The sequence below is a fragment of the Gymnoscopelus microlampas genome (assembly GCF_963454915.1).
Source record: "Gymnoscopelus microlampas genome assembly, chromosome: 2".
NCBI classification, from domain to species: Eukaryota; Metazoa; Chordata; class Actinopteri; order Myctophiformes; family Myctophidae; genus Gymnoscopelus; species Gymnoscopelus microlampas.
In genome coordinates this window covers 13774504-13799561 of record NC_139939.1, presented here as the reverse complement: position 1 = coordinate 13799561, position 25058 = coordinate 13774504, and the positions used below count along the sequence as shown (strand labels likewise).

Below are 25058 nucleotides of genomic sequence, written 5' to 3'. Positions count from 1 at the left end.
ACGAAAAAGACGGAAAAGGGCACGAGATGCTGTCAAGCCAGAATGAAGAATATGTTGAAGAGATTAATAAGAACATGAACTTCAGGCGCTTCTACTGTCATCTCTGTAAGTGCTACATGAATGAACTTAAGAGTAAAATCCTACACCTGAAGGGAAGCAAACACGTTGATTCACTGATAGAAAAGAAGTGGTTCCCCAACGGGCGTGCCAGGCAGAAAGAAAATAAGTCGCTCCCCAACAGGCGTGCCAGGTGGAAGGCGAAGAAGGCTGCTGCGAAAGCAGCTTCAAAAGAACGAAAGAGTAAAGACCAGCAGGCTATTAAGCTTGTAGAGGAGCTTTCCGACGCTGCTCCCACACAAGTGGAAGCATACGTGAAGACTGACAAAATAAAACTGACCCTCTCCAAACAACGCAAAGAGGGCAAAACCATCAACACGTCACGAGAGAAATTGGACAAGATTAGCTCTGGACCGAGGGAGACAAAGTCATCTAGCTCTGCTGCTGGTGATGGAGAGGCTTCGTCCAGCAACCCTGCTCATCTTGAACTTCCCAAGGTATTTGATATACCGGTAGATGTTCTGTTTTGCTGACTAATGCTGAATGTTGTAGTTTTTTTGTCAGTAGATATTGGGTAGTTAATTTTCCTTGTAAGCATGAGATAATTAAAGGGTCTACACCATGAATTTAAAAAATAATAATAATATTTAATATCATATTGTTTATGTCCCTCAAACGTTTTTCAAAAGGTTTGAGCCTAAATCAAGCCTCAGATATACTCATTCCAACTAACTTCTCTCTGGCTTATAAAGCACTTTCACCTGCAATACCACATTGTCCTGTTTGGCACGGGGCGCTATTGATCCAGTTTGTATGCATGTAATCTCCTGGTTCTGTGTGAATATACGATTTTTTTTTGTTTTTACTTTTTTTTTTTTTTTTTTGGTTGGAACTGAAAAACGGGAGGAATTACGTAGGCAGGGGGACCAAATCAGTTGGGCCTGTTTTTAGACCAATTTACAGAAAACCCCAGATTTGCTGTGAAAGCCTGAGTTTTCAGACTGGGGTATTTTTGAGGATAGAAGAGAGGTAGGGGAGACCAAAAAAACACAAAAAAGTTAAAATTCATGCCATGGTGTAGACCCTTTAACGACTCTCTACGCTATAGAGGTTGAAAGAGAACACACTTCCTGTCAGTTGCAGCTGACTGTGTTTCTTCTGCACGTTGTGCAGAAAAAACACACATACCACCCAACAATAATCCTACAGGTCAATTAAATATGTTGTATATGGGCGCTTGGTTGGCGCAGTGGTAAAGTGCCTGCCCACCATTGTGGAGGCTGGGGGTTAGAATCCACCGCGGTGCATCCGGCTTTGTCGAGAGTCTATACGAACACAATAATGGCCCGTGTGCGGGAGAGGGTGATATTTGTCACTGCTTGTACTCCTACGGGCTGGGGCGACACATGTGAGCAGGGAGTGTTGGGTGGGAGGAGTAGGACGAATCCTCCCGGTGGGGCCTCCTCACTGGCAGGTGAGTCGGTAGGATACAACAGCAGTTCCAGGTCTTAATGGGTTAAACATATTTTCACTTTGACCCAGAAATCAACTGCTGGTGTTAACTCATTTTAGTTAACACTTCCTGTCATACTGCTCTCGTGGATTTGGTTTTATTTGAACTGTTGCCCAGCTTGACATGTCTTTGTTTTCTGTTCCTAGGAGTCGCCTGCCGATGACAAAGACAGCCACACAGTGCCCACTGCTGACAAGGAGGACTCCACTCCTCAAGAGAATGAAAAATCTGTCCCAGGAGAGAAGAAAAAAGCTGTTAAGATGGACAACAGAAATGCAGAGGGTGATGCAAAGAGCAGCGGCGAAGATGGATATTTTGAGGAGATTTATCTTAACGGCAGGGACCGTCTTCACTGTAAACTCTGCAATGTTTATATAAATATTTTTGCGAAGGAGGCTAAAGAGGAGCACCTGAAGGGAAGAAGACACAAATTTAGCTTACAACACACTTACAGACGATACTGATGAGAAGACCATCAGCAAGGATGAAGCTGCTGGAAAAGGACCGAGTACAGACCGGCAGGATATTAAGGTAGGAGAGGAGCCCCCCAAAAAAGCACTCTACAAGCTCACAATGCATCACGGATGCAACACGTATCTTCGGTGTAGGGCTGCAACTATCTATTATGTTCTTAGCGATTCTATCGATGACTTTCTTTTCGATTCATTGAATAATTGAGAAGCATGTTTGCATGCATGCATGTATGCATGCATGCATGCACAGTATATCTAATCATCGATTATCCACTTGAGCATTATTGTATCCTTTGTTGCACAAGGGTGTCATGCAAATATCAACTATTTTTGTTGACTATTAGTTACTTCATCAATGGGGAATCCATGCCAATAGAAACGGCAGGCTTTCTGTTCCTGGACAGTGTGCATGCTATAATAATAGAAGCTATGGTTCTTAATTTATTAATAATAATAAAAACATGTTAAATCTTTTTTTAAATGACCAAACTTGCCTACCGATGATGTCACTGGTTGGTAGGTTTCTGAACTGTCCACAGCCCTCCTCTGAGACGGACTGAGTAGACAAAAATGGTACCTTATTATAATGAGCAAGAGCATTAGTGAGGACCAATTATATGAAGATATGTTGAAAATGGGTTAAAGGTAGGGTAAGTGATTTGCAATTATTCAAAAAATTGCAAAATGGGTCTATATTGTGATAGTACTCATTGCTATAGTGTGTTTGTTCAGTAAAAGGAGTCTCCCATGTCTCTCCAGCTCTTAAACAGAAAATGCATTTTCAGTGCTCTCTCCTGATTGGCTTAAATGTTGTCACCTACCTGAAAATGTACTTTATTCTCTTTACTTACAGTAAGAGCTGGAGAGACCCTGTGACCGAACAAACGCTCTGTTGCAATGATTACTATCAGAATATAATACTTTAACCTTTTTAACAAAAAAATCCCAAAAATATCACTTACCCTACCTTTTAAGTAACTTTATTTCAACTTTTATAATTTAAGGCGATGACGGTAAAAACAGAGGGATTCAGTGTAGGAGGGACAGATGGTAGGAAAGCTAAGATGGACACAATAGGGGAGAGACAGGAAAGCTGTCTTGTGAGCCTTTAGTTTGGCTATTTTCACAATTATCTGTGGAACCGAGTCAAACTAAATGTAATGCCTACAATTCTATGTGCTTGTCAGGGTGGGGGGGGGTCCCCAGTTCAAATTTGATTATTTTGGTGGTCGCGGCCTGAAAAGTTTGGGAACCCTTGATTTAGATGACAACTCACAGTTGGTTAACAAGCCTTTTTATCCTGTTTAGATACTTGCTAACAATAAGATACATGTGTGACAGGAAGTCACATTTAAAATGTGACTTCCTGTCGCACAGGTTTTTCCCATGGATTTGGTCTCATTTTAACTGGTGCTCAGCTTGAAGTGTCCTTTTTTCTGTTCCTAGGAGTCACTTGATGATGACAAAGACAGCCACATAGTGCTCACTCCTCAACAGAATGGAACGTATGACCATCTTGTTGACATTTGTTACGATGGCACTGCCATAGACTTCTTCTGTAGACTCTGTGAAATCCCATTGAAAAGTAGAGGCGCTAAATTTGTAGACTCCCACCTGAATGAAAAAATGCACAAGATGCTGCTAAGCCTGAGCCGCCTGTACCGTGGCGAGAAGAGAGACAAGATTGAGATCTTAAGCGAGGATAAATGTATTGTAGCGATTAATGGGAAATCAACCATCTTCTACTGTTCTCTCTGTAAGTGCAAATTTAATGTCCTAAGTAATGGGGGACATAACGGACACCTGAAGGGAAAACAACACATTGATTCACTGTGGGAGAGGATGAAGGACGGCAAGCTGAAAGACTATGCAGATGAGAAGACCAGCACCAAGGATGAAGCTGCTGGGAAACAACTGAGGAAAGACCAGCAGGATATTAAGGTTGGAGAGGAGCTTTCCAACGCTGCTCCCACACAAGTCTGCAACCCGGAAGCGGACGTGAAGACTGATAACGCTATTAGTTTACAACTGCTAGTAGAGAATAGTAAGCTGAATGAATATGTTGAGGAGGTTCATAATCGTGATGGCTGGGTCGTTCTTCTCAGCTGTAAACTCTGTAAATGTAGCATAAAGGCTAATGCTAAAGACGAGCACCTGAAGTCAGAGACACACGCAAGAAGATTAGAACTCGAGTGTTATTTAGATGTCAAAAAGACCACGGGTGGCCAGCTGAGAGACAATACTGAGGAGAAGATCAATAGCTGCTCTCACACAAGTCTGCAACCCGAAGCGGACGTGAAGAAGGTCAAAATAAAAATGGCCCTCGCCACACAACCCGAAGAGAGAAATTCTTCACCAGAGGAATTGGACAAGATTAACCCTGGACCAAAGGAGACCAAGTCGTCTAGCTCTGCTGCTGGTGATGGAGAGGATTCTTCATGCAAGCCTGCTCATCTTGAACTTCCCAAGGTATTTGATAGAGTTTCAAAGGGACGTCTTAACACGCACAGTAGAGGACTATAATATGAATAAAGACAATTTACCTGGGCACTTAAAAATATACTACCCAAAGGAGGCACTGAAGCACTCAATAAGTCTGCGCATTTTATTTAGAAAATGCAGTCTTACGGCCTAAAATCACTTCAGATATCGTTTTCTGTATTAAAAATATGCCCTGTACCAAAACGGTACATGTACATTTAATACCCTTACTTCAGTCTATTCATAATAATATTTCAGTCCCCTTTGTTTTTGTTGTCTTGATATTTGTCACAGTACATTTGCACATACAGTACGTGAAAGTTGTCGTCTGCATATTTACCCACCGCCAATTATATTACCAGCCAACGATAATCCTTCAGGTCAGTAAAATGTGTTGTATTCTGTATCCTGTCGTGTTCATCACCATCCTCAGGTGGAGTCGGAGGAGGACCAGTTCCAAGACTTCCCGTTTGACATGACAGACTTTGTGACGGTGGACGAGGTGGGAGACCCCAACGACATCACCGGTCCTCCCCCTCCCGATGCCGTTGCCACGGATACCACAGCGACGGTAGAGGAGGCGGGAGACGAGTCCGACCTCCCCCCCGCTTGTCCTCCTCCGCCCGCTGTCGTACCCATGGATTCTGTTACCTCAGAAGCGGTGGTGATGGTGAAGAGCACAGAAGAGGAACGCGAGTCGGAGGCCGAGGCCACGCCCGTCCCAGAAGACACGCCTCGGGTAATTCCATCAGAACGGCGCTTCTACATGACTTTTTAACTCCGCTTTTATTTATTATTTTTTTTGACAATTTGTAGCATCGTTTTGTCAACATTTCTGAATTCTGCTTTTTTAATTATTATTATTATATTATTATTGTAGTGTTTGAAAATTAAAAAAAAGCATGTGGGGACCATTAGAAGATCAAGGTGACAACAGCCCACATTTGCATTGGTCCAAGGTTACGGTTGACATCAATGGAAAAGTTACTTAATGTGGTGGTGTGTGCATTCTCAGTTATCTGAATGTCCACCCAGCTGGTCTTTGGCTGCTGTGAGCATAATGGCCATCTGAGGTCTTAACGAGTACAGCATAATAATCAGATTTGAAAATGAACTTTTGTCACCTTGTAACAGTCACCTCAAATCTTTTTGAAACACCTCAAATATTTACTATTTCTTGAACAAATATGACAAAAAAGTGATTCAAGTACCCATTCACACACAGAGGTCTCACTAGGGCGAAAACACTTTGAATTTGATAATTTAAAGGAAGTTCACAAGCCACCTGCTGCTTGGCGACTTGGCAGAGTACTGTGAGTTTGACTTTTTGTTTGTTGTAGAGCAGTGGTTTTCAACCTTTTTTCATATCAAGGTCCATTATTTATTCTGCATTTGTGCCACGGAGGACCGCTTGATAAGCTTTAGCCTCCCAGACCCAAAACTTAATTCTTCTATGTTTTCTAAATGTGTAGACTTCTTGTAACTCTTTAACTCTTGAGAGCGTAAAATGCATTTTACGCTCTCAAGAGTTAAAGATCTATAAGGGTCCATTTGATTACCAACTCTCAGCTATTTAGCTGGGGATCACCTGGAACCCCCTCAAGGACCACTGGTGGTCCTCGTACCACTGGTTGAGAGCCACTGTTGTAGAGTGCAGCATGGAAAAAGTAGCAAATGATTTTCGTAGCAGCAAGCTTGACACCACTGTGTCTTAACTGTGAACATGGTGGACGCTTCATTTCAATTGGACGAGGACATTATCTTGTCCTTTTTTTACCGTATTTAACGTGTTGACCGTGTTCTTGTTGTCAACCTCTTAGGGCTCGTCCAGGCCTCTCACCCTGGCAACAGCCGCTCCAGAGAAGTTTGAAACCACTGCGACCAACCACTCTGAAAGTCTTGCATATGTGGAACCCACGTTGGACCCGGTCGGCACAGCCGAGCAGCACCCACACTCGCCTGTCCCCCCCCCAGGCCATTTGCTCCTCTAACCAGCTGGATACACCTGTGCCTCTGCCTGTAGCAGGTAGCACCGCCCCCTCTGTTCCTGCATATCTATGAACTGGTTTAATTTGGGTTATGTTTACTGTAGTTTAATCCTTTAAGACTGGGAATGCATTTGTGTCATTTTCTTTGGCTATTTTTTTGAAAAATCGTGAAAATGTATGCAAATGTTTGAATATATATTATATATATTTTTTTTTAAAGCGAACATTTTTAACTCAAATCTTTGATCTGGGGGTTCCTGGAACAAAATATTTTACATCAGTGGTTCTAAAACCTTTTCATGTCAACGACCTCCCAAAACAATATGTATTTTGGCCACGGACCCCCCCCCATCTCTAAATATTTTGTTCCAGGGACCCCCAGCAGCAAAGATTTGAGTTACAAATGTTCGCTTTAAAAAATATATTTATTGAAAGATTTGCACACATTTTCGTGGTTTTTCAAAAATAGCAGATCTACCGCGCTATGAGCTTGTAGATCTGCTATTTTTTTAATTGCCAAAGAAATCTAAAAATGACACAGATGCGTTCGCGTTCTTAATGAGTTAATACCGAAATACAAAATCTGCTGAAAAGACCTAAAGCATTTTGATGTCTTTAACTCCACCCTGGCAGACGATTCCCTCCCTGCATCTGCTCCAGCTACGACAGCCAGCTCACCTAAGGCTGCCACCACCCCCGAGACATGCTCCTCCAGTGTGACGCCCACAGCAGGAGGAGAGCAGGAGAACCAAGGTCCTGTCAGCCACAGCCAGGCTGAGGAGGAGGTGACAGAGAAAGTAGAGCAGGTGGAAGATGAGGAGGACAAAGAGAAGACAGCTGCCTCTGTCTCTGGTAGGATGAATGATCAAGCACATTTAAAAACAACAAGAATTGACCCAAAGGGCTTATCAATTGAGGATGACCAACAAATCCATAAAAGCAAGTTTATATACATAAAGGTTTAAATTATTAAATCAAAAAGTAAAATTCAAAAGTTAACAAAATCTACTCTGGCAAATGTACCTTCTAAATCCTAACAGTTTTATGAAAAAAAAAAATGTTTCTATATCAGTGGTTCTCAAACTTTTTCATGTCAAGGACCCCCAAAATTATATGTATTTGGCCGCGGACCCCCATCTCAAAATATTTAGTTCCAGGGACCCCCGAGAAGCAAAGATTTGAGTTAAAAATGTTCGCTTTAAAAATATATCGTCGGTGTCCAGGACGAACCAGCTAACTCCATTTTCATCTTTTTTTTGTTTTCATAAATCAACGCTATTGAACACCCTTTACGTCTGTGTAAAAAATCTAAACATTTGAACCAATGAAAAGTATTAAAAAGCACCTCAGACGAAAACTCCCAACTCCATTGGATCCTCAAACTGTCCGTCAAAAACAAACAACAGCATTAGCAGAGCGCGCTGCGCAGTGAACGAGGAGGAGGACCACGATACAAACTCCCCGTAGTCTGTTAAAACTATGCAGTGTACCTGTTTATCAAACTTAGCACTGACGCTAATGTTATGAAAACAAGTAATTATATTTCTAAAATCTTGAAGTGTTTAATGAGCAATGTGACAAGAAGAAAGGCGTTCATAGCATTTCTGTCGCGCTAGTTCTACTACCTCTTTGCAGAAGTTATTGTAATATTTAAAGTCCTGTTTATTATTGTAGGCCTATATAATAAGTGTCATGAAGCATCAGGGCATTAATTCACACGTTGTTGTGATGCATTGTGAGCTTGGAGATCCATTGTTAGCTTTTGGGAATGTGTACCCTTTTTAAACCTCTCCCTCAGCAGTTAGTGGAGCTATTGTTGTTTGGACACCTTACTCCACTTCAGCTTGATTTCTGCTCGTCTGAAACTACTAACTCCACTTGCGCTGGGTAAAGTGTTGATTTACCCGCGATTTGGGTAAAGTGTTGATAATATAATGACACATGCAAGTATCTCACAATATATTCAGTCACTATACCAACTTTGATGAGGCAGTATTGCTTTGTTTTAAAAATATAAGGTTTTCTTCATTTTCTGAAAAACGTATGTTTTGTTTTTCCTGAACAATGAGCGTTTTGGAGTTAGCAGGCTGGACAGCAGAGATATATCTCTGCTGTCCAGCCAGAAACTGCTAACTCCAAAACGCTCATTGTTCAGGAAACGCAAAAACAAAATATACGTTTTTCAGGAAATGAAGAAAACCTTATATTTTTAAAACAAAGCAACACTGCCTCATCAAAGTTGGTATAGTGACTTTATATATTGTCAGATACTTGCATGTGTCATTATATTATCAACACTTTAACCAAATCGCGGGTAAATCAACACTTTACCCAGCGCAAGTGGAGTTAGCAGTTTCAGACGAGCAGAAATCAAGCTGAAGTGGAGTTAGGTGTCCAAACAACAATAGCTCCACTCGCTGCTAAGGGAGAGGTTTCTGAAGGGTACAAATTCTCAAAAGCTAACAATGGATCTCCAAGCTCACAATGCATCACAACAACGTGTGAATTAATGCCCTGATGCTTCATGCCACTTATTATATAGGCCTACAATAATAAACAGGACTTTAAATATTACAATAACTTCTGCAAAGAGGTAGTAGAATAGCGCGACAGAAATGCTATGAACGCCTTTCTTCTTGTCACATTGCTCTCCTCATTAAACACTTAATAGATTTTAGAAATATAATTACTTGTTTTCATAACATTAGCGTCAGTGCTAAGTTTGATAAACAGGTACACTGCATAGTTTTAACAGACTACGGGGAGCTTGTTTACGTGGTCCTCCTCCTCGTTCACTGCACAACGCGCTCTACTCATGCTGTTGAAAAGCAGCGCTGTAGAGGAGAGGGGGGAGTTGTTTGTTTTTGACGGACAGTTTGAGGATCCAATGGAGTTGGGAGTTTTTGTCAGAGGCGCTTTTTAATACTTTTCATTGGTTCAAATGTTTTGATATTTTACACAGACCTAAAGGGTGTTCAATAGCCTTGATTTATGAAAGAAAGAAAAATGAAAATGGAGTTAGCTGGTCCTGGCTGGACACCGACGATATACAGTATCCAAAGATTTTCAAAAATGTTCAAAATAGCAGATCTATAGCAGCACCGAGTGCCGCGCTATGAGCTTGTATATCTGCTATTTTTTAATAGTACCGGTGTTACCGGTTTGAATGGGTTAATGTATGCAAAGATGGAAATGACAACGCTTCAATGTCACTACGGGTCATCTGACGAAGACGTAGTAACATCGAAACCTTGTCATTTCCATCCTTGCACCTGGTTAAGAAAAATAACCTATTATACCTTATTCAAATGTTAAGCCTGATATCTAAACTTACAAAAACCAAGGAATAAAGTGCTCAAGTTCCCCAAGGTTACAAGTAAGCATTCTTCGGCCCGGATCGCTGGCCTAGCGTTCCGGACACTTAGGCTCATTGTAGCCTGACAGCGCGTTGTGGGTTCGAGTCCCGTTCCCGTTCCCGTTCACGACCTTTGCCACGTTTCTCTCCTCGTCTCTCTCTCCCTCTTTCTTATCCATCTTCGCTGAAAAATATCAATAAAGGCAGAAAAGACAAAAACAAATCTTTAAAAAAAATCACACCCTGTGTGAAGGAAGCGGTGCCTTTGAATAATGGCTGTTTAAAGCCCAGCCAATGGGCAGACAGAGGGGGCGGGGCTTAAGTAATTACAGTTTGTCCCTATTGGTGGTTTTAGTCCATGTCCAAAATGTGTACTCCGTAGCATGCTGCGAACTTGAGTTATGGCTGTTTAAAGGCCAGCCAATGGGAAGACAGAGGGGGCGGGGCAATTCATGCTCGGCCCGTATTGGTGGTCTAAGTCCACATACCAAATTTGGACTTGGTGGCATGCTGCAAACTGGAGTTATAGCTGTTTAAAATCCCGTGCTCATACGGGCGGACGTCCCTGGGGGTCCCTGGGGGTCCCTGGACCCCTCTTTGATAACCGGTGGCACGTGTGGCAAATGAGAGGAGAGATGGCATAGGCAATCTCCAAGTCCGTGTGTGTGTGTGTGCGTGTGTTTGTATGTGTTGCTTCTTTGCCGTGCTCATCCCGGGCTCATACGGACACACAGACGGACACACAGACACACAGACACCGAGTCAAAGCCACGTATAGAGCGGTTGGCACCGCTAAAAAGAAAAAAGTTAGCGTTCTCCAGGATCAAATCATTCCATCTGGGCTATCATAGACAAAATAGGACATTGCTATCATGCCATTTATCAAACGTTGTTTTTATAGTCCTCTTAAAACGGTAGAATGACTTCACCACAATGTGCTTTGCAATAATATTTCGTTTTATTTAACCCTGGCACTCCCAACATTCTCTTTGTTTCAGTGAAGCGCCGGATTCCTGAAGAGAAGGAGGAAGAACCTATGCAGAAGAAACGGAAGACACATGCAGCCACTGCTGACAACCCTCCTCCTCCTCCTCCTCCCTGTGACCCTAACAGTGCTGTTGGTGAGATTACTGGCCATGCTGTCAGCTATAACACTGGTTCTCAAACTGTTTCATGTCATGGACCCCTAAGTTAATGTGTATTTGGCCGCGGACTGAATAGATTATGTGCCAAGGAAACCATACAAGATTTTTTGGTGTTAAAAATGTCAACAATATTCAAACATTTTCAAAGAATGTCAAGATGCTTTTTTTAAATAGCTGACGCATATAGGGTACTGGCCTGGGGGTCCCCGGACCCCACTTTGAGAACCTCTGCATTAGACCACGGACAACCATAAGGACCACCATATTTATGAGTTTACAAATGGAACCAAGGGTCCATTTGGTTCCATTTGTACACTCTCAGAGTTACAGCCACTTGGGTCAATTTGGTTCCTAACTATCCCTCATTTATCTGGGGAGTGGGACCCCCTGGAACCCCCTCAAGGACCCCTTGAAAACCACCAAGCTATAACACTGGTCCGCAATGTCGGGTCAAGGGACCACCAGAGGCCCAAATGGACCGTTACGGGTCTTCTCTGTAACTCTGTGTACAAATGGAACCATTCCGGGTCCATTTGAGTTAGTTTAAATAATCACTGTGGACTTTACAGTGTAGATTGTGGTCCCAAAGGGAAACAAAAATGAATTGTACACTTACAGACCCCTGTTGGGCCCCCGGATTACACGTTGAGAAGCTCATTTCACATAATTTATTAAAAAGGTAGATTGTCTCCAAAGTGTTCAATATTCTTCTATACATTGGTATTGTCCCTGCAGGCATGGAGTTCCTGGTTCCCAAAAAGGGATTTTTCTGTAAACTGTGCAACCGCTTCTTCACTGGAGGCCGGGAGTCGGAGCTGAACCACTGCAAGAGCCAGAAGCACCATGAGAACTGGCAGGTACAGTTTGGAAGCACGTGCCACAAGATGATGTTGCATCGCAGATGTCTGTCTCGTTTGCGTTCTTCAAATATCAGTTACCCATAAAAATAATAGAATTTTGGTTCTGCTTATCGGCTACTATATGTAGCAAACAATGGCTACATATAATTTAAATTTTAGGACAAAATGATTTAGATTCAGCAACGGCTCTCTTTTTTTTCTTAAACAGGGAATCGATAAGAATTGGAATTGCTAAAATCCTAATGATACCCGCCCCTAAAAACAATTATTGGCTACTCTTAATTTTGGAAAAAAAGAAAAACCTCAATGTTAACATAATTTTGACATAATAATAATAATAATGGCAACAGAACTGTCACTGTGTTTTCATAAATTAAGCATGTTTCAAATCTGCAACTTGATTTAGAATGCAATGGCTTCTTGGCGAACAAACTACGGTATGCTTTAGAATGGTCGGCAGGAACAGCATGTATATCATGAGGCGTACTTGATGGTCTTAACATGTCAGACCAGCGGTTTGGTCGTTGAAGATGTACAACTTTGGAATTGGAACTAGTGAAGTAGTTTGGTCTATTTGGTTGCCCTGTTTGATTCTCGTTTGTGTTTGTTCTTTTACAGAAATATCTCAAGAGCAAGAAGACGACCTCTAGATGAACATTAAATGATGTGAACCTGAATGACCGAGTCAAGTCATGAGTTGTTGTCACCTGTCAACGGTCTACTCAGTTGTTGGTAAACCTTTTGTTACATTGTCTCTTTTTCTTTTTCTTTGGCGGTAGTTTGATTGTAATGGGGGAAAAAGTATCTAACGCTGGGGTCTTCAACAGGGGGTCCTCAGAGTTACTACAGGGGGTCCTCCAAATCTATCTGTGTGATTTTTGTACATTAACCACTTGAACCCTAGCATCCCTATTCTGAGGAGAACTTTAGCCAAAAATACAAAGCTCACAGCTTGTAGATCTGCTATTTTCCGCAAAAAGGTTTGGTGTAGAGGGGGAAAAAGTGCAGACCAAGTACAGAGCCAAAGGTCAAGTCTACTAAGTATTGAGGGTTTAAGTGGTTAAACCCCATTACGTAACTATACCTTTCGAGCCGGGAACCCCTTTTAGGGTTCTTGTTGCTATGTACAGTACTGTATATAGCAATAGCAACATATATTATTTTTGTAATTTTTGAATAAATATTTGAAGTTTTTCAGAAAACTTACGTCAAGATTTAGAAAGCGTCTAAATGGGTTAACATGAATCCAGCATACACTGATGATAGTTCTGTCCAACAAGTCTATGAAGCTAGCCTATCTATGAAAAATTGTAATCTGCAAAACAATTTTTTACAATATGTAGTGTGGGGTCCCTGCTTCATCTCTCTCAGCTAAGGGGTCCTTGGCCTGAAAAACGTTGAAGACCCCTGTTCTACAAAATTAAGTGAAAAAAAAAATAAAGTTTGTTCTGTAAGTTGCCATTGCTTTGCCAAGTCTTTAATGTCCTCTACTGGAGCATATCTGTTTGCCGCAAGCCATTATAAACAGCGTTGAATTCCTAACAGACATGTAACAATAGTATACAAAAGCATATTCCACCTTGGTGGATTTTTCATGCGAGCGTATTCCACAACCTCTGGTTATAATTTAAAACTGGTATGTTCTCTTGGATAAAAGGGTGTCAATGAATTTATACTACCTCTAGACAGCCTACATGGGGAGGGCGGAAACATTCAAAGAAAGTATAGAGTTGTCCCGAAGAATGTATCACAAGCTTTCCTACTAGTGTCCCTCTATTGATATCCAATAGCTTAGGTCAGTGGTTCTCAAAGTGGTGGAGCCATTTTGTATATTGTGCAAGAAGGCCATGCAGGAAATTAGATCAAGAGAGAAGGACCACTGTAGCAAGTCATGCAAGGGATTTGAACACCAATCTGTGAATGAATAAATAATTGAATAAATAATTACTATTGTGGAAATCCCACCACATGACATGCAAGTACAAGACATGTAAGCTAGCTAGCTAACATTGTTTGCATTTATAACGCAATATTTTTAAAGGTTTTACAATCCTTTTTTTATTTTTTATTAATAATAATAAAAAAAATAGTACTACAGTGCTTGAGGCTTAGCAACCTTCTCTAGGGGCACAAATAGTACATTCAGTAATAAAGGTGAGGAAGAACTATAATCACGGTACTTAAAGACAGATTAAAGGACAACAATTGTTACCTGATAAGAAGTTGTTTAGAATTTGTTATTACATTTGTAATGTTTACATTACAATTGATTGGGATTCTATTTCAATATTTAACTATTAAGAATTGGTACAGTAAAACATCTTGGTAATAAGCACAGATGGACTTGTGGTTCAAGAATCAATATATCAACCAATAACTAAAGATCAAGACGTTTGCAGACGTTATTGTAATATTTAATGTCCTGTTGTTGTAGGCCTATATAATAAGTGTCATCAGGGCATTAATTCACACGTTGTGGGGGGCACGGTGGCGCAGTCGGTAGCGCTGTCGCCTCACAGCTAGAAGGTCCTGGGTTCGATTCCCGCAGGGGACGCTGTGGGCGCTGGGGGCGTGTTCTCTCCTCCGCGTCATCAGTGCCCACACCCTAGGTGGGGTTGGCGAAAGGGCCTTTCTGTGTGGAGTTTGCATGTTCTCCCCGTGTCTCCTAGGGTAGGTACCCTCACAAAAAACATGCAGTAATCCTGGTCACTATACTGCCTCCCCCTGGCCAGCCGGGGCGCCTGATGGAGGAGAAGCCCCTGACTGCAGCCCGCAGATCGGGGCGGGGCTTCTATGTGATGGAGGGGAAGGGAACTGGTTGGAATAACGTGTTCCTTCCACGCGCTACGTCCAACCAGGGAAACTCTCCCCTGTCAGGTGATAAGAAGGTCAGTTGGTTCTCATGCATTGAAGGAGGCATGAGCTCGGCCCTGGCCTCCCTAGGTTGGCAGAGGGAAGGTAGTGCCCAGGATTACACGCTTAGGCATTGGCACTAGGGTGAAAAAATAGGGGTTACAAAATCGTGGGATAAAAATTTAGAAAAAAAAAAAAAAATAATTCACACGTGATGCATTGTGAGCTTGGAGATCCATTGTTAGCTTTTAGGAATTTAGCCCCATTTGAAACCTCTCCCTCAGCAGCGATTGGAGCTATTGTCAGCTGTTCAGACACCTAACTCCACCTAACTTTGTTTGGACAAAACTCCTAACTCCACTTGAGCTGGATTTGGGTAAAGTGGTGATAATATATGACAACTGTGTTTGTACTACAGAGGGAGCACTCAATAAAGATGGTATATATAGAGGGGTCCTGAAGAATATTCTGAGCTTTACTATTGACCCTCTTGTGATACACACAACTGAGGTCATTCAGGTCCACATCCTCAACAGAGCAATGGGAAGAGAGTGCCGACAACTCCATTCACTCCAATGGACCAATTTATTACGGCAATTTCCAGATCATGGAGCCTCTCAATGGTTCCTGGAAGTTGTCATCATATAATAGCAGCGCAGTAGAGTTGCAGCAGAACACACTGTTTGTAATGCACTTGTAATACGTAAGATATCTTGTTCATGTATCATAGTGTCCCTATTCTGGGCATCATTATAAGCGAACATTATTTTTTTATAATGATTTATTTATTGACAATGCACAATGTACACATATCATTATCACATTTCTTTTTTTTTCTTTTTTTTTAAAAACAAGACAATAAAAAAGACAAAGAATAAAGGAAAAGACACGATACACAAAAACACAACAGAAAGAAGACAAAACATACAAAAACAGTCCTCCCAGTCCCTCCCCCCACCCCATTCCCAGAATGGTATACTACTCAACCCTCAACAGTCTCTTATTTTCCTTTTTTCACAACACCTTTCAGACGATATCAAATATAATAAAACTAAAATAAAAAGCCAAAGGAGATAGAATCAACTATTAGGAGATAATGATGGAAGAATGTCAAAGAAATTACCCCAGATCTTCTGAAATATTGCAGGTTTTCTTCTTACATTATACAATATATTTTCTGATGTGCAATAAGATGAACGTTCATTTAGCCAATGTCTCTGTGAAGGCGAATTTTCAGATTTTCAATTAACTAGAATAACTTTCTAAATTACTTCCAAATTCTACGACCTCCGAGACAATGGACAAGATGAACTTCCAATAATCATCTAAGTATGGGCAGCTCCATAATATGAACCAGGTTACCTTCTGATATTTTACATCTTTGGCACAGAGCAGAACTATTCCCATCAATCTTGTGCAATCTGAGTGGGGTAAAGTAAGTTCTATGAAAAATGTTAAATTGCATCTATGTTTTGTAGAAATCAACACTCTCTGAGATCTCTCTAGAATGTTTTGCCAATCCACATCATCATAAGTGCATCCCAAGTCTGTCTCCCATTTATGTTTAAAAGTCATTGCATTATAAAGTGGCAGATTTACTATGGAGGATGTTAGACCTTTGGTAGAGGTAACAAGTGCACTAACTATGTGATCTTCCAAAGGGGATTTATTTGGGATATTTGGAAAGTGTAGATTTTTCTTGAATCCAATGTCTAATTTGGAGATATTTAAAAAGGTCATGTCTAGGAAGGTTACATTTGGACGACAATTGTTGAAGGTTTGACAATATATTGTTATTATATAGATCCCCCACAGTTCTGATTCCATATTGACCCATCTCTTCAATATACCATCAGCTATGGGGTTATGGGTTTTCCCATAAAGGTGTCAATTGTTGTCTACAATTGTTTGAAAACTTCAGTTACTAGTTACTTTGCAGATATAAATTATTATATTATTACACACACATTAACCATTTCAGCCCTATTTTATACCTCCGATCTACAAGCTCACAACGATGCGATGTGAGCTTCTAGATCTGCTATTTTCAAACATTTTAGTACTTTTACTTTTGGTACTTTAAGTATATTTTGATGCCAATACTTTTGTACTTTTACTCAAGTAACATTTTGAACACAGGCCACAGGTATTTTTGTATTGTAGTATTGCTATTTTTTACTTAAGTAAAAAATATCTGAGTACTTCTAACACCACTGTCCACATCAGTGGTTCTCAACCAGTGGTCCTTGAGGGTGTTCCAGGGGGTCCTCAGCCAAATTAATAGTTAGGAACCAAATTGACCCTTAAGTGTCTGTAACTCTGAGAGTGTACAAATGGAACCAAATGGACCCGTTATGATTATATTTATACAGTGTAGATTGAGACCCTCAAGAACTCTAAATGGTTGAGTCCCTGGCATATCTTTTCAAATATATTATACACTAGAGTTTCGGGGGGCTACGCCCCCCTCAACCCCAGCCGCGCACGGGGCCCAGCGTGGCCGTGTGTATATTGGGGGACCCAAATCGCCGGAGTGAAACTGGGGAAAAGTTTTTTTGAAAAAGGAAAAAATTTGAAGAAATAATATTTGTTATGTTTCAGGGGGTCCACAGGGGGTCCGCGGACCCCCTGATGCTCCACTGACCCCCTGTGGAGTGTTGGGACGCGCGGGGACACCCCTGGAACATTGCGGACCATTTTGGTGTTTTGTTTTTTTTCATGAAGGTGGTTGCTTGTTTCTGGCGCAGGCTGTGCAAACCTGGCAACCCAGCGCATGCTGCCGCACGTTTAAGTGGCGTAGCGTCATGAGGGTCAGTGGGGCCGTGGCTCGGTCAGTGAAGACCCTGTAGTGCGGATGATATGTGGCATAGAGGGGCAGATTGTAAATCCACAGAGGAAACATCCGTGGGCTACCATTGGTTCAGCGATGTGTGCGGTCGCCCTGCGGCCCCTCCTCCTCCACCAATGTGCAGTATTGAGAGCCCTGACGTCACAACAATTGGAGCGATGGGCACTGCACTGTGGTTGGTTAGGGTACACCTAGGGCCCAGGTAGAACCCAGTTAAAGCCTGCATGGGCAAACCCAGTTAGGAGCCGCCTTGGTCCCACATAAACATGGCTAGTTGGGGCCCACCTAAGGGCCAGGTAGAAGCTACTTATAGCCTGCATGGGCATCGCAGTTGGGACTGAAGTGGATGCCGCTGACATTGCTGACATGGGGTCCATATGGTTTAGCCCACCTTGAAACCATATGGGAACTACGCTGGCATGCTGGCTGTAATGCAAACGCTGCATCATACCTGCAGTGTGTAGTTTGATGTTGTGTGTGTAGCAGATATACCTGCAGTGTGTAGATCAATGTCCATAGGAAAGTCAATACCCAGCAGTGTTTTTTTTCCCCAGCAGAGTTTCTAGTGTGTCTGTGTCTCTCTGGAAGAGGCTGCACATGAACTCTGCAGCCGCACTGAGGCGCTCCAACCCAAACACTCTGACATTAAGCTGCTTCACACAACAAACATCAGCACCACGCTGCTGTTTGTCCAAAAGACACAATATCTCCTCTCCCACCGACGTCATGTGTTCATTTATCGACAGGCGTACAGACTCCTTTGGACACATTTTACGTCGTTTATCCAGCTCTCACTGGCTCTCCACATCGGGCTGTTATTTTCCTGCGATCAAGTCAACGATGTGAGAGATTAGCTATCACAGACGGACGGACAGGGGGTGAAACATAGTCTTGCGCCATGCCTTTCGGCCTGGCGGAGACAATAAAAAACCGAAAGTAAAGGAAATGGCCATTTCTGCAACAGAAGTAGTCAATAAACTATGCTATGAAAACATGGGCCACATTGGCAAAGAATGTAAGAAAGAGGCAATCATGTAGGAAATAGCCGATGTCCAAGCTTACAAAGCCTCTCAACGTGAGGCGTTTCGAGCTTGTAGATCGGCTATTTTCACAATATTTACTTGTGGAACGGAGTCAAACAGAATGGGGGGGTCCCAGATCAAGTACGTGTATTTGGGGGGGGGGGGGGGCGGCGTGAAAGGGTTGATAAACACTGCTGTAATCGGAGCGAAATTATCTGAAATTACTACATGACCATAATGCAGCCTAACATGCGTTGCACGTTAGTTACTGTAGTTGCTGTGGAGGTACATAGTTCTCCAGAAGACACACACAAACATACACCATCTACAATGGAGGAACTGAGCAGCAATATAGACATTCACCACACGAACGTGCATTGTTGACAAAGTGATTGCACAGCCGCTGCAGGCATGACAACCAGGTTAGCGTTAGCGACATGGCAGCTATCACAGCGCCCTGTCCGTCGTGCTGCAACTGCCTGTGATGGCTACAGCAGTAACAGCAAGCTGTCTGCGATGCCATTGTCTGGAGACTGCTGTTAGCGTGACACGACCAATGAGAGTGAGCGCTGTAGTTGTTGCTAAGATACGGTGGCGTCTCTGCCCCATAGCTTGTAGATCTCTCACACATGATTGGCGTAGGCTGCGTTGCCAGGTCTGACTTTGTGTCAAAGCAATGGTCGGCTTATTTTTGCGCGCCTTTGGGCTCGTTTGCATTGTGCGGACGGCAGCGCTTGTTTAGCGTACGTCAGCGCGACGTGGCAACGGACGTGGCAACGTGAAAGGTGATTGGCTGGTGAAAACAAACACCCGACGTTACACCAGAAATGGTGCCTGGAGAAAATGGTGACCAAAAAAAAAGTTTTGAAAAAAAGGAAAAAACCCCGCAGCGGCTGCCTGCTGTTGTGCTGATGAGGTCGTGCGCACGGTAAACGGTACGAAGCGGGCTCCCCTTCCGTTTTGTCCGACATTTGGTGAGTAGAATTAATTATGTTGCGCGGTGGAAACGGTGTAGTGAGCAGTGAGATGTCCCCTACGCGAGGCGTAAATTCAGCGCGGCCGGCGTGGCGAGTCAGTAGGCGACATGTGGTCTGGCGGTGCGTTGTTTAGTCGATAACAGAGCTGTGGGGTGTCACCACCGAGGGTGCGGAAGTTGCTCGCCATTTATATAGTTAGATACTATTCTACCGGATGTGACGTTTTCAGAAGGCGACTGTCCGCAGCTCTCTTCATTCTGCTTTCGATAAGTCATCCTGAGCTGTCCTGAGACTGCGTCGCTCTGAAGAGAATAAACCTAACTTTATGGAATAAACAAACAACCTGACACCAACATCCAAGGAGATCCACAATAATACGTGATAAAAAGGTACAAAGGTACAAAAGGTTAAATATATGTGTTGTATACAATGGAGGTTGTGAATCACAATTAATGTGGGATAAAATAAATCAAGTAGACAAAATGGTCTTTAGCGGGGAAGGGACGTTGCTTTTGCATTCGTGTGCAGCTGTTTACATTGATTATGATGTATTGTATACATTATATTATTACGTTGTGTACATGCAGGGACTGGAGGCTGTGAGCTGTAGAGACTTGAACCAACACCTTTTATAACAGCTTGTCGTTTTAACTTGCTCATCACACAGCAGCAGTACAAAGGATGGAAACTGCAGCCATTAGTGCTTTCTTGGGTTTAAAGATCCTCTTAACAGGCCTTGTGTTGAACTGGGTGTGTCCTTGCAAACTGTCAATAAAGTGTTCACTGTTCAATCAGTATTCAGTTAAAATAAAAGTCTGGAGATCGAGGCTACTATTCAGTCATTCAGACATTGTAATGTTAGCATTAACATTAGCATTAGCTAGCCCCCCCCCCAGTTTGGAAACTCACCCTCCACGAATCACGATAGCGAAGAGGTTCCGATCGGAGCTTAGCATTAGCTTAGCTCTGGTCCATAGCGAGGAGAACTCCTTCTAACGCTATGGACTAGGCTAGCCGCAAGCAACTCAAAGGTTAAGACAGGGGCCAGTTTGACAGTAAAGAGTAAAGACAAGTTTGACAAGTAAAGATAAAGAATACGCTTTAGCTACTCTCCAAAACAAAGACGGTTTTAAGATGTTGAAAGCCTACTTTGCTTAGTGGGAACACTCTGCCCCCCACCCCCATCTAAAATACAAATGTTCTATGGACATGGAATATTTTATTTCGCCTTCTTTCCACAGCGGCCACATTGACATGAAATGGTACTTTAAACACGGGTGTTACCAATGATAGTAATTTCATTGATTATTGATTTCACTGTTTTTGCATTAACACTGCTTTGCTTTCCTGTCCTGAAGAGAACCATGGTGGATGCATTGGACACAGAGGAGATTTCAAATCTCGCTGCATTTATTCTGTGATGTAATGAGGCCACACACACAGGAAGACTGACAACTTGTAGTGAGGTGTAGGCAGGGCTGTTGCCACCTTTCAGAAACTGAAATAAGGGACACCTATCCTGGGCCGCGTGGGATAGAAAAATGTTGGGGAGCCAGCCCCTCAACCCCTGACATGCATATACATCTATGCATTTCGGAACAGTTATACCCATAACACACAATTACAACATTTACTGTAACAAGTCAACACAAGTCCTATATTACCATAATCACAAGGAAATGCAATGCTTAAGCCATACACCACACATGTATTGTGTATGTATGTTTTACAGTATGACATTGCCAATTGTTTTCAAAATATGAAAAGGTTAATAAAATAATGCTTTGGAAAATTGAATGAAATAAGTATTTGAACCTGCTAAATGTACCCTTCAACTTATTGTTTATGCCATCTACAAATGTTATAGTAATAGTTGCAATTAGGCCTTAAATGTCAAATGTTCGAGCATGTTCAAATCAGGTATACTTTACCTTATTTCAGACTATTTTCTAAAGCATACAGGCTTGTCAGGTTTATCCAGACTCCTCTGGTTACCCAGTAGTTTAATTAGTCATATTTGCATACTACGAGCTTAAGTAACAACAACCAGAGTTGGGGTTCAACACAAAATCAACATGCTTTGATTTGATTGACATGATTTCGCATACCATGTTAGTCTCTGGGGGCCTCTGGCAGACAAGGTGTGTGACTTTGTCATTGCTCCCTAGCTTCTATGCTGCTTTTTACTTTGTTGTTTACATCGTGGATTCTACCGTGGCTGAAAAAGTTTGCCTTGTACATAATCTTGTCACACTGTCTACTCACCCTTATTTTTTACTCTTGACGTGTCAGTCTTTAGTTTTTACTTTAGACATTCAACTTGTCTTCTGAGCTGGTAGTCGCATTGTCATGCTGCAGGTTTGTTGTGGTTTGAATGGAGGGAGGGTGTGGGGGGCAACAGACATCGTATCTTAGCAACACTGAAAGCGTTTCTCTCATTGGTCGTGTCATGAGTAAATGAGCCAATGAGCTGAGCACATTTTCAGACACCAGACCCAGACTCGCACAGCTCACTGACAGTCACACAGCAACAAGAGGGGGACAGGAAGGGGAGCTGCTGCAGGACAGCAGAATTACTTTAATTTCTCAAATAAATGGTCATATAAATGATTGACATTGATTCCCCGACCTCAAAATACGGAACAAAGTGCGTCCCGTATCAGTTCAATACGGGAAACTTAGTTTCCAAATACGGGACGATTCCGTATTTTACAGGACGGTGGCAACCCTAACGTGTACAGACAAGGACTTCGTCTCAAAACATTTTCAGACTTCAGAGGAAAAGCTTGTTCATTTTTAATCTAATATTTCTGTTTTCCATCTCCCAGCTTTGCTGTGCTCACAGAAAGACAATCAATCTTGTTCACCCCCTCCGTTTGAGCCAGAGCAGAACATTTGGCACCACCACCGGCACCGGAGGGGCCCATTGCCTCTTTGGAGCTGCAGCTGGTGCTGCTGCAGTGGCAGCTCTGCAATTGGTCCAGATTGAAGCTCAGGCCCAGCTCGTCCTCCAGCAACGTACTGCTCCAGCAGCTGAAACTGTTGTCAGCCAGCGTGATAGCGGCAGCGTGATTGTTGTCTCCTCGCTATCCAGAAACATCTCAGTACACAGTGTGTGCTGAGAAGTGTAGGAGTGGGGTTAAACATTGCAACACAATGTATCACCACCACAGCCAGCAGCAACAGGGGCCGCCACAGCCTTCCTCCAATAGGCCCGGTCCTACTCCTCACCAACAGCAGCAGCAAAATCGTTTCAAGTACCCTCATCCTAGCCATCTGCCTGACGAGCTGGTATCGACCATGGCTACCAGGGGATCCGGGGACATAGACCACTGTCTCATGGAACTTATGAACCGGCTAAATCCGAACCAAAGGTCACGGCCAAATCCGGACCAAATGTCAGGAACTGCAGGCTACAGCTCCAACCAACTAGGCCACCAGCAAGGGATGGACTGGTCAAACTACCCACACCCCAGCCAAATGTTTGCCAGTCCTCCCTCCACTGTCACCCAGCAGTCGCAGAGCAGCCCCTCTGCAATTGGTAATCAGGCCTGGATGCAAGCCCCCGTCTATGACCCACCTTCCCCTCAGTCTAGGGGCTCCCATGGTGGTGGAAATGGCGGCGGTGGTGGAGTTGTGGATAAGCAAGGTTTATACACCCCAGAACGTGCAGAGAGTATCTTGGCTACCTTGGGGCTCTCCAATGAGGATCTCGAGTTTCTGAGTCAGTACCCTGAAGATCAGCTAAACCCTGACAATTTACCCTTCATCCTTCGGTTTATCCAGACGAATAAATCAAAAAGCCAGAACAGTGCGGCTTCCTCTTCATATTCTCAGAGTGCTTCACGCGCCATCCATGATATACTGCCACCTCCTGCCCGCTCCGGTAGAAATACTGGACGTTTGCGATCCCCAGAAGTGCCCAGGTACCACAGCGTTCCACAGGCTGCAGGGAAAGTCATTGACTACGGTCATGCTAGTCAAGCCACTGATGACAGCAGTGGTAGAGAGAGCATGCCTGAAAGGCGTCATGCTCGTCTTCAACCCTTTGAACCAAACAAGCATGTTGACCTGGATTACTGCAGGTCAGGCGGTGAGGTTCACAAGAACAAACGTCTGTCGCCTGCAAGAGAATTTCCCCCACTGTACAGATCTCGTCATCCAGACCGAGAGTACAGTAGAGACGGCCCCAGACCAAGCCCTTCATCTGAAACATGGAACGATTCCTCGTCATCAACCAGAGATTCCAGGCATCCTGTTTTGAAATCACATGGGACCACCATGGGGTTACCCACTCCCACCATGATGTGTGATTTCTCAGCAGAGTCTCCAAAGGTGTACCCTCATACCTGCTCCTTGTGTGGGGTAGACTGTGAGCACGTTAAGGTGAGTGCCAACGTGTCATTGTGTCATTGTCTATGGGTCTCTTTAAAGGAATACCTGCACACTTTGAATTTAAGTCTTTCGCTTTATGAAGGCAGTTGTCAGATATGTCATCTTTTGTCATTCTGCTCAGTGTTGTCCTTAATTGAAACCAATCGATTTATCCCTGGTTCCAAACTACAATGCCGACCAGTGGCTACCAGTTCTCATTGGTTTGAATGTCAGATACATAATCGGATCGTTTAACAATATTATGATAAGTGCCTGGTGAAGGGAAAAAACAAGGCCAGAAATTACAATATCAAGAGGACTCTTTTGAAGGTGAAGAGAGACGAGGATTTTTTCGCAATCTGGTTTATAGTTTACTATGGCCTACATACAAAGTCTTAGTATTCGTTTTATATAACTCTGATTAAAATAACATTAAATATAACAGATTCTAAAAAAGGACCAATAACCAATAATGAAAATAATCTCTGGTCAGCTTAATTATATTGTTTTTGGGTGTAGTAATGATATAATTATTTACATAGTCTTGGTCATGGTGAAACTGTCAAATGACAATGAGTTCAATTATACGTCTGCAAATTGTATGGATATGAAATCGATGTATTTTTATGATAAATGTAATTTATGTAGTTGAACATCCTTTTTATTTCTTCTTGATGGCAATTTAGAACAAACAGTTCAGCTTGAAGCTGAATCAACTCTTGATGTCGCTGTCATTCAGTTGCCTAAATAATGAAGGATATTACTCAGAACCTTTCTTTCTGTCTGTTTAGCCAAGTCTTCTTAGTTTACATTGAGACATCTGGGCTCTCAGTCAATTTAATATGATTGATTGCCACCAATATGTAGTTGCTTTACAGGTTATGGTTGTTTTTTTATGTAATCTATCTACAGCATGGTTCATTTTATTCAGAAAATTGTTTTATATAGTTTTACTTTTAGGCTTTATTTAGAGTAATAGTATAGTAATTTAGAAGGACAGGAAACTGACATGCAACAAAGGTTCTGTTGGAGATAAGTCGGAACATTGAAATTATGAAGTATGATCTGATGCACCGGTTAGCTACTGGCAAGAGCCCCATCTTAAATTGATC

At 42.6% G+C, this 25058-nt stretch overlaps 2 protein-coding genes across 4 annotated transcripts in view; both read left to right on the top strand.

Moving 5' to 3' along the window:
• Nucleotides 1-1954: 1954 nt before the first annotated feature.
• LOC311058137 (uncharacterized protein) lies at nucleotides 1955-13475 on the top strand (the record flags this gene model as incomplete). Of its 3 annotated transcripts, none has more annotated exons than XM_084075452.1 (6): nucleotides 5138-5263; nucleotides 6345-6550; nucleotides 7173-7364; nucleotides 10866-10988; nucleotides 11748-11869; nucleotides 12491-13475. In XM_084075452.1, the coding sequence occupies exons 2-6, from the start codon at nucleotides 6430-6432 to the stop codon at nucleotides 12524-12526; spliced, it is 594 nt and encodes a 197-aa protein (XP_083931578.1). In that variant the 5' UTR covers nucleotides 5138-5263; nucleotides 6345-6429. The 3 variants fall into 3 exon arrangements, with proteins under 3 accessions (XP_083931576.1, XP_083931578.1, XP_083931577.1); XM_084075451.1 differs by having other exon boundaries at nucleotides 7146-7364; XM_084075450.1 differs by lacking the exons at nucleotides 7173-7364; nucleotides 10866-10988; nucleotides 11748-11869; nucleotides 12491-13475 and adding exons at nucleotides 1955-2101; nucleotides 3490-4524 and having other exon boundaries at nucleotides 4958-5263; nucleotides 6345-6515.
• A 6361-nt stretch (nucleotides 13476-19836) lies between these two features.
• LOC311058056 (uncharacterized protein) overlaps nucleotides 19837-25058 on the top strand; it is an 83043-nt gene continuing 77821 nt past the window's right edge. The window contains exons 1-2 of the mRNA XM_084075359.1: nucleotides 19837-19961; nucleotides 22401-23958. Of these exons, the coding sequence (XP_083931485.1) occupies nucleotides 22729-23958 (1230 nt within the window). The 5' untranslated portion in view covers nucleotides 19837-19961; nucleotides 22401-22728. The remainder of the gene's footprint in view (nucleotides 19962-22400; nucleotides 23959-25058) is intronic.